Genomic DNA, 14861 nt, shown 5'->3' with positions numbered 1-14861 from the left:
TTACAGGAGTGCATTGTGGAGTCTGGCTTCATCCCTCTAAATTTTTTATTTTCTCTTTCAAATGTCAGCTTATAATGTCTCTTTGATAAACCTTTCTAAATTTTAGCTTACCTCTATCAATATAGTGTGTGGAGGCTGAGGATGGGATTTGTTTACTTCTGGTTCCTATAGAACTCTGTTCCCTGTCCTCAGAACAACTTGCATTTCATCTGCCACTTACCCCATTCTTATCCCAGTTTGACAAAAGGGAACTCTCTCTCCCAGCTACTTCTCTTTTGGGGCTCATACCCCAAGACAGAGATGGCTCAGCTATTTGAGCTCCTTTGATGTCTGGTATCCTCCTTATTCTCAATTTTTTTCTTGTGTCTTTTGTGCATTTAAGAGAAAATATATATATTTCATCTACTCATTTTAGTTGTTTTTGGAAGGATGGTTGACTGGCATTACTAGAAATGATAGTCCTCCATTGAATTTTTGTTTGATTCTTCAAAAATTTTTTTTGCTATTTTTTTTCTTCTATGGGATTTTTAAGGTAGATTTTGTCTAATGTTAACAGAGCCATCCCTGTTCTCTTTAGTTACTATTTGTATAAAATTTCATTTTCTGTACTTTTACTTTCAAGCTATTTGCATCTTTGGATCTAAAGTGTCTCATATAGACTATATTTACTGGATCACATATTTTTATCTTTCCTGTCAATCCTGGCCAATCCTTTTTTTTTTTTTTTTTTTTAGAGAGAGAGAGAGAGAGAGAGAGAGAGAGAGAGAGAGAGAGAGAGAAAATTTTAATATTTATTTTTTAGTTGTCAGCGGATACAACATCTTTGTTTGTATGTGGTGCTGAAGATCGAACCTGGGCCTCACGCATGCCAGGCGAGCACGCTACTGCTACCGCTTGAGCCACATCCCCAGCCCCTGGCCAATCCTTAATTGGCAAGTTATCTTAACTATTGATAAGGAGACACTTCTATCATTCTATTATTTGTTTTCCATATCTCTTAAAGCTTGTTTTTTTCTCTTATTTTCTGCATTATAGTTTCTTTTGCGTTTAGTTGATTTTTTTAAAGGGAAGTTTTAAAATTCCCTTCTCATTTCCTTTTGTGTACACTCATAGATTCTTTCTTTGTAGTTTCCATGGGGACTGCTAAAATTATAATACTCATAATAAATAACACTAATGGCAAGTAATACTCTGTATAAATACTTGAATTTATCCAGCTTAAACTTTAATAGCATAAACCATGCTCTTTTAGTGACTGTCACCATCCCTTTCAATTGTTGATATCACAAAATTCTCTTTATATTCTGTACCCCAAAACATAAACATAATTCTTTTAAATGCATTAGTCTTTTAAACCATGTAAAAAACAAATACTTGTTAAATACTAGTTTTTATCATTGACCATGCTATTTATCTTTATTGAGAACTTTATTTATGTACTTTTGAGTTACTATCTAGAATTCTTTCATTTCATCCTGTAGGACTCCCTTAAACATCACTCGAGGGGGAGTTCTAGTGGTAACAAATTCCCTCAGCTTTTGTTTATCTGGGAACATCTTAATTTCTCCCTCACTTTTGAAGGACATTTTTGCTGGATATAGGATCTTGGTTAACAGATTTTTGTTTTCTTTCAGAACTTTGAATATATCAACCCCTGCTTTTTGGTCTCCAAAATTTCTGATGAGAAATCTGCTGATAATCTTATTGAGAATCTCTTGCATGTAACGAGTTGCTTCTCTCTTGCTGCTTTTAAAATTCTCTCTTAGGCTCTGTCTTTTGAACATTTGATTATAATGTGCCTTGCTGTGGGTCTCCTTGAGTTCATCTCACTTGGATTTGGCTGAACTTTTTGAATATTTACATTCATACCCTTCATCAAATTTGGGATGTTTTCATTCACTTTGTTTCTTTGAATAATTTCTCTCCACCTTTCTATCTTCTCCTTCTGGATCTCCTACAATGAGTATATTGGTCAATTTGGTGGCATCCCTGAAGTCCCTTAGCTCTGTTTATTTTTCTTCAATATTTTTTTCTTTTCATTCCTTAGACTACAATTTCCATTGTCCTATATTTAAGATCACTGACTCTTCTCTTTGTTCAAATATGCCTTTAAATCCCTCTTGTGATTTTTAAAATTTCTGTTATTCTACTTTTTAGCTCTGAAATTTCTTTCATTTTTCAATTTTCTATATCTTTAATGATATTTCCATTTTGTCCATAAATGTTTTCTTGGATTTTTTCTCATCTCCCTTTACTTCTTTGGGCACCTTTAAGACAGTTGTTTTATCTATCTATCTATTTATTTATTTATTTTTAATTGCTTTTATTTTTTAAATACATGACAGCAGAATGCATCACAATTATTATTACACATATAGAGATCTTTATGTAATTTTTCATACCTCTGTATAAAGTATATTCACAACAATTCATGTCTTCATACATGTACTTTGGATAATGATGTCCATCACATTCCACCATCATTTCTAACCTCCTGCCCACTCCCTTCCCCTCCCACCCCTCTGCCCTATCTAGAGTTCGTCTATTTCTCCCATGCTCCCTCTCCCTACCCCACTATGAGTCAATCACCTTATATCAGGGAAAACATCCAGCATTTGTTTTTTTGGGATTGGCTAACTTCACTTAGTATTATCTTCAGCTGCATCCATTTACCTGAAAATGCCATGATTTTATTCTCTTTTTTATTGCTGAGTAAAATTCCATTGTGTATACATACCACATTTTTTTAATCCATTCATCCACTGAAGGGCATTTAGGTTGGCTCCACACTTTAGCTATTGTGAATTGTGCTGCTATAAACATTGATGTGGCTGTGTCCCCGTAGTATGCTGTTTTTAAGTCCTTTGGGTATAGACCGAGGAGAGGGACAGCTGGGTCCAATGGTGGTTCCATTCCAAGTTTTCCAAGGAATCTCCATACTGCTTTCCAGATTGGCTACACCAATTTGCAGTCCCACCAGCAGTGCATGAGTGTATCTTTTTCCCCCCCCGCATCCTTGCCAACACTTATTATTGTTTGTATGCATAATAGCTGCCATTCTGATGGGAGTGAGATGAAATCTTAGAGTGGTTTTGATTTGCATTTCTCTAATTGCTAGTGATGATGAATATTTTTTCCATGTATTTGTTGATTGATTGTACATCATCTTCTAAGAAGTGTCTCTTCAGGTCTTTGGACCATTTATTGATTGGGTTATTTGTTTTGTTTTTTTTTCTCTTTTGGTGTTTAGCTTTTTGAGTTCTTTATATAGATTAGCGCTCTATCTGATGTGTGAGGGGTAAATATTTGTTCCCAAGATATAGGATCTCTATTCACTCACAGATTGTTTCTTTTGCTGAGAAGAAACTTTTTAGTTCGAGTCCATCCCATTTATTGATTCTTGGTTTTAATTCTTGCACTAAAGGAGTCTTATTAAGGAAGTTGGGGCCTAATCCCACATGATGAATATTAGGGCCTACTTTTTCTTCTATTTGATGTAGAGTCTCTGGTTTAATTCCTAGGTCCTTGATCTACTTTGAGTTGAGTTTTGCGCATGATGAGAGATAGGGGTTTAATTTCACTTTGTTGCATATGGATTTCCAGTTTTCCCAGCACTATTTGTTGAAGAGGCTATCTTTTCTCCAGTGCATATTTTTGGCACCTTTGTCTAATATAAGATAACTGTAATTATGTGGGTTAGTCTCTGTGTCCTCTATTCTGTACCATTGGTCTACCAGTCTGTTTTGGTGCCAATACCATGCTGTTTTTGTTACTTTTGCTGTAAAGTATAATTTAAGGTCTGGTATAGTGATGCTATCTGTTTCACTCTTCCTGCTAAGGATTGCTTTAGCTATTCTGGGTCTCTTATTTTTCCAGATGAATTTCATGATTACTTTTTCTGTTTCTATGAGGAATGTCATGCTACCAAAAGCACTACATAGTTGAACTTTCTATGCAGTAAGTACCTTGCAATGAGCTTTCCTGCTTTTGGGGATTCCTTGACATGACTATTTTATTTTAGTGTTATTTTTCCAGTTATTTCATGTTTTTATAACTTCTCTTCCCAACTAGTCCAATGTTTCTAATTTGTAAAATATAGGTTTTTAAATAGGGGCTCTTAAATCCAAATGGTCATGATGTATTATCTTTAGACTAAATAATATATCTTGCACATATGTAAATGTATACAACACCTGAGACTGAAATAATCTAAAAGCATTGGTGCCATCATAGTAGTTTTTCTTCAACAATTTTTTTTTTTTTTTAAATCTATGGATATTAGGGTTGAGGGTGTAGCTAGGATATAGTGCTTGCCTAGCATGTGAAAGGCCCTAGGTTCAATCCCCAGCACAACAACAAAATTAATGCATATTAAAACTACAACTACTTTCTCATAGTACTCTGAAATATTTTTACATAAAAGAGTCTTAAGGAAATATTGTAGCCATTTCTATAATTTCTTAAAGAATAGTGCTCTTCAACAAATACTTGAAAAAAATGTTCAACATTATTAGCAATTAGGGAAATGCAAATCAAAACTTTACTGACATTTTATCTCATGCCAGTCAGAATGGCAGTCATCAAGAATATAAATAATAATAAATGCTTGATAGGATGTGGAAAAAAAGGAACACTTTTACACCCTTGGTAGTACTTGGTAGTAAATTAGTACAACTACTATGGAAATCAGTATGGAGGTCCTTAAAGGACTAGGTATGGAGCCATCCTATGACCCAGGTAAACCACTGCTTGGTTTTTATCCTGAAGAATTAAAGTCATCTTACTAGAATGGTAACCTGCATACCCATGACACAGCTATATCAATGTTTATAGCAGCACAATTCCCAATAGCCAAACTGTGGAATTAGCCTACATGTCCATCAAGCAATTAGACTACATGTCCATCCAAAATAATGGATAAAAGGAAATGTAGCATATATACATTATGGAATTTTATTCATGCATAAAGAAAAATGAATTTATGTAATTTGCAGGGAAATGCATGGAACTTGAGACCATCATGTTAAGGGAAATAAGTCGAACTCAGAAGGTCAAGGGTCAAGTTTTCTCTCACATGTGGAAGCTAGAAAGGAAAAGAAAGGTGAAGGTGGATCTCCTAAAAATCAAAGGGAGAGCAGGTGAGGAAAAGGACCAATGGTGGAAGATGGGGAGGGAGTGGGGAAATGGTGGAGTTGATATTTGTTAAATTATATTGTTATATTATATGCATGTATGAATACATAACAACAAATCTTATCAATACATACACCTATCATGCACCAATAAAAATGCAGAAAAAAGAGTAGACCTCTTATACTTTTCTTATTTTATATCTTCCATTTCAAGTGCAAACCCAAAGTTAATTAAATATTTGATTAATATATGAATAGCTTAAAACCTACCTTATCTGCCAATAATAGTTTTGTAAAGATTTTTTGGTAAGCTGATCTACTTCAAAATTTTCACTTTCTGTTTTGATAGCATTTGTCAGTGCTTTCAGCTACAACAAAGAAAAAAGCTCTTTATTATATTTCATCCACTTGTAACCATTATTCCAATTCATCTGTACATACGTAAATGTATAGGGATTTGCAGCAGAAGCATAAATGTTTAACTAGTTTGTGTATTATTATTTCGTCTTCCAAAATATATTTCACATAAAAACCTTGGGTCAGAACTGAGAAGAGCCTCAATATCTAAAAATAAATATCATACCTTGAATATACTAGGCAATCAGTTCATCAATTGATAAAGAAATGCCATTAGATGGCAGATCAAGTACAGATTATGCATCTTATCTTCCACCTAAAATCTCATGGTTACAGAAAAAAATCTGTCTATCCATAAAGACTTTGCCATCATCACATCCACACCTGAAAACCTATATTGATAACTATCTATGCCTTTCTATAACAATATAAATGCATAACATAGGAAAATAAGAAAAAATAAAATCAAGAAAAAAGATATACTGAGAATGTATAAAACACATATCTTAAACATATTTTTATAGAGAAATAAAACTGAAGAAAACTATACCCTAAAATCCTTGCAGGAGAAATGTGTCAGTTAAGGGTAACTTTCGGGAACTTTAAGACTAAAGTAAACTGCTCACACTTTCACTGGAAGACAAATGAAAGGACCTAAATAAATAGGAAGACACTGTATTCCTGGATGAAGAAATCCAATTTTTATAAAGACAAGATTTCTTTCAAAATTAATATAACAACTACCATCATATGTAAGAACCAATAAAGATAAAATTAATATAATGATATAATGCAATCACAGTTAAAACAGTAACAGGAATCTTAAAAAAGAAGGTGGCAAATTAATTCCAAAGTTGGCATGAAAGATCAAATCTATAAAAGTATTCAAAAACACTCTAGAAATGACAAGAGAAGGCACTTGTCCCATGACATATCAGAGTTTAATTATTAAATATTATAATGAAAACAGGATAGGACTAGACCAATATGTCAGTGGAATAAATAATCCTTAAACAAGATTACATCACTATGTCCAGCTGCTTTATGAGAAAGGCAGAATTTAAAGTCAGTAGAGAAATGATGCTGTTTAACTATTAGGCTAACTTTTGGGGGATTATGTATTGAGTTGGAATTCAGTTTTGCCCAAGACACAGCTATAAATTCTAGATATAAAGCCTAGAAATTACACACACACACACACACACACGTGCACACATATCACAAAAATATACAGAAAATTATTTTTATAATTTGTACATCAGACAACAGTCACTATCAATTGCCCTTGAATGATCGTTTTTCTTAGAGAATTCCTATACCTAAGAATCAATAACAATAATATCATTATATATTACAAACAATGATCCTAAGAGGTTATTATTTTATGCAAAGCCATGCATACTATATGAAAAAATAAACCTGAAATTTCTCTATGTATAAATAGATAGTATGCTATGAAATAAAATCATTATTGCTAAATTAGACTTTAAAGATGAGATAACATTGTTGGAGAAAATTGTATAAAGTTGAAATCTATAAACCATGACACTTTTTTAGTGACCTGAATCTAAACTTCAGAGTTGGTTCCTCCATTCATGAAAACAATGGCTGTAGAAAGTGAAAAGTTAGAATATTCAATGTCTGTCTTATTCCAGTGTTGGCGTTGTTCACCTATTAAATTTTCCTACACAATGCCTAACATGAAAATTCAAATAAGTCCTATGATTTTTGTATTTACATCTTAAAAAGCAAACATTTATGGGGCTGGGGTTGCAGTTTAGTGGTAGAGCGCTTGCCTAGCAGGCGTGAGGCACTGGGTTCGACACCTGGCACCACATACAAATAAACAAATAAAATAAAGGTATTGTGTCCATCTACAACTAAACAAATATTTTTTAAAAAGCAAACATTTATTAAGGTGTAATTTCATGTCAAGCTTACTGAGATGTCTTGGTGACTCTAACAGAATTGGCTAGTTAATTAAATAAATACCTCATTAGGTAGGTATTTAATTTCATAGGTACTCATTAGTTGAAAGAGATTTATCAAACTGCCTTTCCTGAAAGAAACTCAGCAGAGAATTTAAACAAGAGGTACAAGTTTGTAAAAATAATTGGTAGGTAGCCCCTTTCATTCCTCTTCAAAATTTATATATCCTTCATAATGTCATTAAATGACTGTTTGGATTAGTCATCCATCATATTTGAATTAAGTCAAAACTCTTAAATTTGACTTGAGATTCATGATCTCTGATATTTTTACTAAAAAATTTATTATAAAAGAGATACACGAGGGTTGGGGTTGTGGCTCAGAGGTAGAGTGCTTGCCTAGCACAGGTGAGGTCCTGGGTTCGATCCTCAGCACCACATAAAAATAAATAAATAAAATAAAGGTATTGTGTCCAACTACAACTAAAAAAATTTAAAAATATATTAAAAAAGAGATACATGACTCTTTTAAGTCCTACTCATTTAAAATATTCTTATTGAGTCATAGAACCAACAATACCACTGATTAGTAAGTAAATTATTTATATGCGTAAAATATCCTGCAGAATGTCTGAAGCTATCTCTTCAGACAGTCTAGTACTAATTTCTTTTCAGAAAATGGAAATCAAACCATTGTTCTAACTGGTTCAATATTTACAGTGCTAAGGGAAAATATTCTACAATAACTTGATCTGTACTAAGATCTTTTTCTTTCTGATTATTAAATGTTCAGCTCTATAACTAAAACAAAAGCCATTCTCACCTTCTCATACAGCAGCTGAGATAAATTCTGTTGCTGTCTCTCCTGAAAACATTCATAAAATTGGAGCAGCCTAGCACATAATACTTGTTCTTTATTGAAGAGAGGGTGATGGCTGAATTGCAAACCCACAATGTTGAGATCTATTTGGTACATTTCTCTGTGACCTTCCATTTTGCTCCTCAAAGAGCTTCCTAGGTCATATTTAATTGCCTTTTAAAGAAAAATGTGTATACAATGTTAATTTTATGCTATTCCTTTTTAAATTACAAGTAACATGACAATTGTAGAAAAATCAAAAGATATGGAAAAGCTAAAAACAATAATTCAGTCTTCTTTGAAATTGATTATGGCTTAAATTTTTAAAATATATTTGGATTACAGTACTTTAATTATATTGCTATGGTCTATTGCCATCTACCTCACTATTGTTTACCAGTGGAAGTTGTACTTTCAAATTATAAGATGAAAACAAATTTCATGTAGGGACATTATGACAGATATTAACTTTTGGGTCGAGTTTGGTGTATTGCTCATCTGGGTATCAGAGCTAAATGATGACTTATTAAAGCATTGTTTCTAAATCATTATACTGATAGTCATCTGGAAAATTCCACTAAGTTATCTGGATCATTTAAGCAAATTCTACATTAACAAATACTCTTTGTATATGAGACTGTCTCCATCTAGGGGTACTAGATTGTTCCAAATTAGTTGAAGTCTATAGAACTTAAGTTATATGCAAAATGATTCATGCATGTTTCACCCACTATTTTGAATTTAAGCATGTGTATCTGAATATGCATGTGATTGGTTTTTGCGATATAATTTGAGTGGGTGAATTACTTAACAGGGAGCCTAATCCATTAATGCATAGCCACCCCCAGTAAAAGCCATGACTGTATCCACCTGAGGAGAGCACTGAGCTCCTCTCCCTGGGTTAGTATGGTATAAAATGACACGCTTCTATAGTTTGAATGTTGCTTGTCCCTTCTGAAACTCATCTTGAAATTTAACTGCCACTATGAGATATTAAGAGGTGAGATCAGGTAGGGCCATTAAAGAGGTGATTAGGATTTTGCCCTCATGAGTGGATAAACCCATTCATGTGATAAATGGGTTATCTTGAGAGTAGAACTAATATAAAAGACAGTTTGGCTAAATAAAAGACAGATCTCTTGAAATGTTCCCTACCTATCAACATGTGATGATCTGGGTCGTTTGAGAACACTGTGAACAAGATCATCCCCAGATGTAGTCCCTCAATTCTGGACCAGGACAATGAGACAAAACAAACCTATTCTCTTTAAAAATTACATGGTCTGTGGTACTGTATTATAGTCTATACTACTGTAGTACAGCTGCTGTTATGCTGAAAAAAGTGCTGTCTCACTCCAAATCTGTAGTGGCAGGATCAAGGATCCTCAAGGACTGTAGGCCACCAGAAGGGTGGCTAAATCTCTGCCTCCCTACTCTTTCCTGAGTTGGGAACCTTCCTTACTGGATTTCAGGGAGAATGGCCATAAAGCTTGTTTTTAAAAAATTAATATTTGTTAAGTTCTTATTCTCTATGTAAGGGCCAACTCAGATTCCACCTAAGGGATTTAGTCAATTGGTTACAAACTAGTAAACTGATCATCACCAGGAAAAAAACAGCTTCAGTTCTAAACAACTAAATTACAAATGAGAGATGCCCATCTGGTTAAGCAGATTAGGAGCTAGATGGATAATAACTATGTTGCTACTTGCTTTAGGTTTCTATTAGAGTGACATAAACCTTTGCCTTTGATTTTGTCTTGTTGAGTACTTACTGATTGTGGTACTCAGGAGCTAGAGGACAGTAACAGATGGTGGAATTTCTAACAACAACCAAAGGAAGTGAGTTTAGACTGGAGAGCAAAAGCTAAAGGTAGAAGTGACTGTAGGCTTTACATATCTGAAGAGGTATCATACAGGTGAAGTACTTTATGAGTTCTCTGTTGGCCAAACAAGGTCAGATAAGTAGAAGTGATCAAGAGGCAGATTTTAGTTCAATAACAGAAAATAACAAACAATGAGAACTGTGCAACACTGGAATGAATTCTCCTGGGTGGCAGTAAGCTCCCAGACACACTGGCTATAAGCAGTGATTAACTGAGAGGCTTAAAAAGGCTTCTTGAAACAGATAACTGTGTTACACCAAAAGCACAAAGATCAGGGCAACAATGGATTAAAGCCCAGATAAAAGCACAAAATGACCAGACATTAAGGAAATACCACTTACATACACCATAATGGGCATGATTTAAAAGATAGACAATACCAACTATTGGCAAGAATATAAAACAGAACTCTCACAAGCTTCTAGTTTGTGAATCATTTCCTAGAGTCAACTGGAAAACTGTTTGGCCTTATATAGTAAACAGAACACATACAAACTTATAATCAGCATTTGTATTCTGAGATATTTACCCAACAGAAAATATATACACATATATTAGTCAGAATGCATGTGCAGAAATTACACAGCAGTGTTATTAGTAATAGATAATACTGGATGCATCTTGTATCAATAGCAGAAGAGGTAAATAAATAAATGTATTTTTCGTACCATTCTACCTAGGAAAAAAATGAGCAAATTATTGTTGCGCACAACATAGAGTATTTAGTTTATGATTCCATTTATGTGAAATAAGCAAAACTAACAGGCAAGAGTAATCACAGTGGTAGAAGTTATATTAGTAGTTACTTTGAATACTACTCATTACTTTTATCAAATTAGGATCATACGTAATTTTGTATTCTGCTTGTTTTATTTCACATTTTATTTTGAGCACTTCCCCATATCATTAAATATTCACCAAGAACATAATCTTAAGGGCCAATTAATATTTTAATTCAATTAATATTTTAATTCAATTTAACCAGACTTAATATCTTTAGAGGGAAAAATAAAACCACAACTTATAATTGATATTATGAGAATTTCAACCATGATTACAAATAAACTGTTTCTGATTACCTTCCTATATATGGTCTTTAGTGCTGGATTTAAAGATTCCTTGCTTATATTTAGTCTGAAATTCCATGACTGTTTAATAGGTGAAGGTAATGACAATATTTCTCCACTTTCTTCAAACCAACACTTTCCCTATCAAAAATATTTTTAAAATATATTAATTAAACATTCACTAAAAACAAATGCCATACTATCTATGAGTGGTTTAGCTTCTTAGCTGATACACTTGCCTTTTCTAATTTAAGTAGACGGTTTTCCATTTTGTTGCAGGTCTTTTTATATATTTTTGGCTTTCTCTGAACATAGAATCCTTCATCTTCTAAAATGCGTGGTATCATACCTTTTGGCAGTTTACACTGGTTGGCCACTTAATAACAAAACTTAGGTGTTAATTTAAAGTCCCAAATAGAGGAACAAATACAGAAAACTTACATGATTTTAGATCAATACTTCTTATTAATCCAGCATACAAAGAAGTGATTATCCTAAATATGACTCATTAATGACTTAAATATTTTACTGGAAAAGAACATTACCTGGGGAACTACTTGGCACAAAAATATTTGCCTGCTGTTTTTTGATTTGTTCTTGATCATCTTCATATTCTGCAGCTTTTATTTCAATTAAATCTGCAAAAAGGATTTCTTCCATAAAATCTTCATCTTGGCTCTCAGCAACATTTTGTGAATTATCACCAAGGGAAAAGTGTTTGAAATAACTATCATTTACTGACTTCTGTTGATATCAAAAAGAAAAATAAGTCTATATCCTTGTCCCCAATGGTCAATATAAAGATAAGTGTACTAGAACTTTACTGTGATAGTTCTTTCTGATTCACCTCACCCAGACAAGTGCTAGCTGAAACTCTTATAATGAAACTTCCTTGAGAAATTAATTTAAGGCTTAGTATTACACAACATGATTTTTCAATAATCCATTTTTGCAATTGCCCAATGAAAGACTGCTGAAATAGAACTAACTTAATCCTCTCCTGTCCTATGGAAAATGCCCAGAGATACTGGACCATTATATATCAAGTATGATAATCTAAAGTTATCAGACCATATGGTCTTAACACACCCCCCCACCTTTCTTTTTAATCATTCAAAGAGCAATATTACCCAAAATTATGTGGAATAGACATATTTCCTTGAAGATATTTAAGAAAAAGAAAGAAGATTTAACATGGAAGCCTATGATATGTATATGACAAACTATAACATATGTGTTATGTTATCTATATATGTGCATACAGATTATAACATATAGACACAGTATCTTTAATAATGTATCATTTGAACAGAGTCCCAAAGACAATATGGGATAAAGCATGAGGATAACGAAGAATCTTCTAGGCAGAAATACAGGTACAAAGACAATAAGGCAAGAGCATGTTGTGAGGAACAGAAGGACATTCATGTGGTGGGAGGTTAGGTGAAAGGGGGAAAAGGGAAAACAGGAGAATTGAAATGAAGTCAAGAGGCACTAAGGGGGACACAGCATGTAAACCTTGAAGGCTCCTGTAAGAACTTCAGCTTTTATTTCAGAATGGCCTTTCTCAGATTTTTAACAGGATCACTCTGACTATTGTATGGTATGGAAAACTGGTTATAAGAGCATCAGTGAATTCAGAGGGAGACTATGACAATGGTCCAGAAGATAATTTATGGTGACTTAAACTAGGGTGATACCTATAAAGGTAGAAAAAAGTGAGTCAGATAATGGAATATTTTGAAGGTAGCGCCAACAGGATTTGTGATGAACTGGATTTGAGGCATGTGAGTAAAAGAGGATCCAAGGATGACACCAAGTTTTGGCTGAGCTATTGAAAAACTGGAACTGCCCTTTACTACTATGGTTATTTATGTAACCTCTGTGTTTTTGCATGTATGGGCATAAGTACAAGAAAGATAAGAAAGAATGACAATTAGTGCTTATTTTGGGACAGTGGGGTTTCAGATGATTTTCATTTTATTTCTCATGGTTTTCTGCATTAAGTTTTTATAGTTAACATTTTTATTTGTGAACGTTTTTATTTGTTCAAAATTTTAAAAGACAAGGTTTTCATTAAGGAAAAAACAGTTAATGAAAAAGGAATGAAAAGACTAGAGGAGAATGCAAAGAAAAAATTGGAAGAGATTGGGAAGTAAGTAAGAAGACAAATGGGAGTCCAAGAGGAATTGAAAGGAGGACCTTGGGGATGCAGAAATGGCTGAGAGGTGTCAGAAGATGTTAGGTGGGATGACTGGGAATAGGACGTTCTGGGTGGTGGGGGCCTCAAGAGAACTGTGGAGAGATTTGAAGGTTCAGAGGAACTGGAGAAAGTTCTAGCAACAGGAGCAAATAGGGGGGCTAGTGAGACTGACAAGTCAGGAGAGGACAGGGAAAGACTGGTGAGACTAATACTGCAGGAAAGGGCAAGCACAGAGCAGCAGTAGACTGAGGAGTGCGAGAGGGACTGGGAAGGGTCTAGGAGTGGCCTCTGAGGGATGGAGACTGGGGAAACTATCAGGGCTAACAAAGATCATGGAGAACAACATGAAGCACTTAGAAGGCAGAACAGCAAAGGAAGGAAACACAGGCTTTAGAGCTTATGCTCCCCAGCTCTATCAGTGCTCAGCTCTCTGCGCCCAGGTTCCCTCACCTCAAGAGTCAAGATAACAATAATACCTATCTCTCAGGGTTATGATGAGACCTGAATAACACAGTCCACTTTGAAAACAGTATATCACTGGGTATCTAGTAAGCACTCAATAAGTGTTGGGTATTATTATTTTTATGAACAATCTCTCTTTTCAAAGAAAAAAGGAAGGCACAATAATAAAAATGTCATCTCTCATCCAACCATTACATTTTATACATTTAAGAAAGAGTTGCTTTTCCTGATAGCAAGGATGTGGGAGAGAGGGGAACAAATCCAACCTGCTCTGACGACTGGTCCAAAGCTGAGCCTTCTTCACCACTCAGAATGAAAAATGAAAGACCTTCATCCAACAAGACTTCAGTCTGTGGGTTTTAAACAATAGTAAACCAGCATTCAGTGTTTAAATGAAGACCTTTTCTGCTTAATAAGCAAAGAACAGCAGGAATGAATTATTTTTTATCAAGTTATATTTAGCTTCCAGTCTTTTCAGTTCATGAGTTTTTAGTTTTTTTTTTTAATGTTCTAGTAACTGCAATAAAAATCATTAAAGTAAGTCAAAATCTCTGTCCTCCCAAACTATCTTCTTACTTTAGTCTGAGAATTAAGAGCACTACCTTGCCTTGTAGCTTGATCAAAATGCTGATACTGGTCAAATTTCCCTCTACTGTCAAGTGTTCATGGATGCAGACAAGCACCACCTCACTGCACATTCTGGTGCCATTAGAAGTGACTAAAGTTTTAAAAGTTCCGTAGTCTTCATTAACTTGCTGATCAATACACCCTGTTTTTCCATACTGTAAAGTCTGACTCTTTGAAATATAACTCACATTGCTTCTTTCTCACAGAAGCATATTAAAATAAACTGTTTTAAGAGGGGGTTGTAAAGGAATCAATTCTGTTAATGAGGTAAAACTAATAGCTACTAGGAATCAAAGAATTTTTGAAAATGTAAAATGTGAAAATTGATCTTATATCCTGTTGT

At 34.0% G+C, this 14861-nt stretch overlaps 1 protein-coding gene across 1 annotated transcript in view; it reads right to left on the bottom strand.

Moving 5' to 3' along the window:
* Cc2d2b (coiled-coil and C2 domain containing 2B) overlaps positions 1–14861 on the bottom strand; it is a 97306-nt gene that overhangs the window by 72019 nt on the left and 10426 nt on the right. The window contains 6 exon segments of the mRNA XM_046450348.2: positions 5403–5500; positions 8241–8450; positions 11239–11367; positions 11466–11602; positions 11772–11970; positions 14158–14251. Coding sequence (XP_046306304.1) covers positions 5403–5500; positions 8241–8450; positions 11239–11367; positions 11466–11602; positions 11772–11970; positions 14158–14251 — 867 coding nt within the window.

Source organism: Marmota monax, unplaced genomic scaffold, assembly GCF_021218885.2.
Source record: "Marmota monax isolate L192 unplaced genomic scaffold, Marmota_monax_Labrador192_F-V1.1 WCK01_AAM20220418_F8-fsc00004, whole genome shotgun sequence".
Lineage (NCBI taxonomy): Eukaryota > Metazoa > Chordata > Mammalia > Rodentia > Sciuridae > Marmota > Marmota monax.
Note: the sequence above shows the minus strand (reverse complement) of the source record. Positions and strands in the feature narration are given on the sequence as shown.